Source organism: Sinocyclocheilus grahami, unplaced genomic scaffold, assembly GCF_001515645.1.
Source record: "Sinocyclocheilus grahami isolate Dianchi unplaced genomic scaffold, SAMN03320097.WGS_v1.1 scaffold840.1, whole genome shotgun sequence".
Lineage (NCBI taxonomy): Eukaryota > Metazoa > Chordata > Actinopteri > Cypriniformes > Cyprinidae > Sinocyclocheilus > Sinocyclocheilus grahami.
Genome location: NW_015506019.1, coordinates 287,191 through 287,936, shown reverse-complemented (window position 1 = coordinate 287,936; position 746 = coordinate 287,191). Strand labels below are relative to the sequence as shown.

Sequence of the window (746 nt, the reverse complement as noted above, 5' to 3'; positions counted from 1 at the left end):
GAGAGAGAGAGAGAGAGAGACTGCCTGAATGACTGAGCACGTCCTGAGGATACACAATTGTTCCTTACGTTGCATAAAAATGTTCACTGAACTGAAACTTTACCTGTCACGTCTGCTTTAAGCGGCTCTGGCGTCTCTACTCCATTTCTCCAGAAAAACGACAACATGCTGAGCTGAAGCTGAGCTCTCACTGACATGGATGTATTGCCACACACTTATAGTCCATACTGCATGCGGTATCTGATATACTCCGTGAACGTTGTTGCGCTTGTGAACGATTATATAACAGTTGGAGAGTTCCGCTGAGGACACAAGTCATTGGGTGAAGTTCACGGAAGCTCATAGTCACTCTGCAGAACATTTCATGGAGTTAGTGGGGCCTTTTTGCCATTGCTTTTAAATGCTTCAGATATTGGTGTTTCTGTTCAGATTGAACAAATTATATAGCATACAGTTCACACACACACACACACACACACACACACTAACGTAGTTTGTACGTTTTTAAAATAAAAAAAACATTTTGGAATCTCATTTTTTTATATGTATTAATTTTTTTTAAATATTTTTTAAAAGAAGACTTTTTATTTATACTTTTGCTATATATATATATATATATACTGTATATATATCATATATAGTGAGCATAGGAGACTTCTTTAAAAAAAAAAAAAAAAAAAAAAAAAAAAAAAAAAAAAAAAAAAAAAAAATTTCCAACCTTTTTACTATTTGGTAAATAGGTTTGT

The 746-nt window shown here is 33.9% G+C and overlaps 1 protein-coding gene across 2 annotated transcripts in view; it reads right to left on the bottom strand.

Annotated features, from left to right (window-relative positions):
- The window catches only part of bco1l (beta-carotene oxygenase 1, like), a 10,769-nt gene extending 10,516 nt beyond the window's left edge, over positions 1-253 (bottom strand). For both annotated transcript variants that reach the window (XM_016247515.1, XM_016247516.1), the window contains exon 1: positions 104-253. In XM_016247515.1, the coding sequence (XP_016103001.1) occupies positions 104-197 (94 nt within the window). In that variant the 5' untranslated portion in view covers positions 198-253. The remainder of the gene's footprint in view (positions 1-103) is intronic.
- Between the last annotated feature and the right edge of the window lie 493 nt (positions 254-746).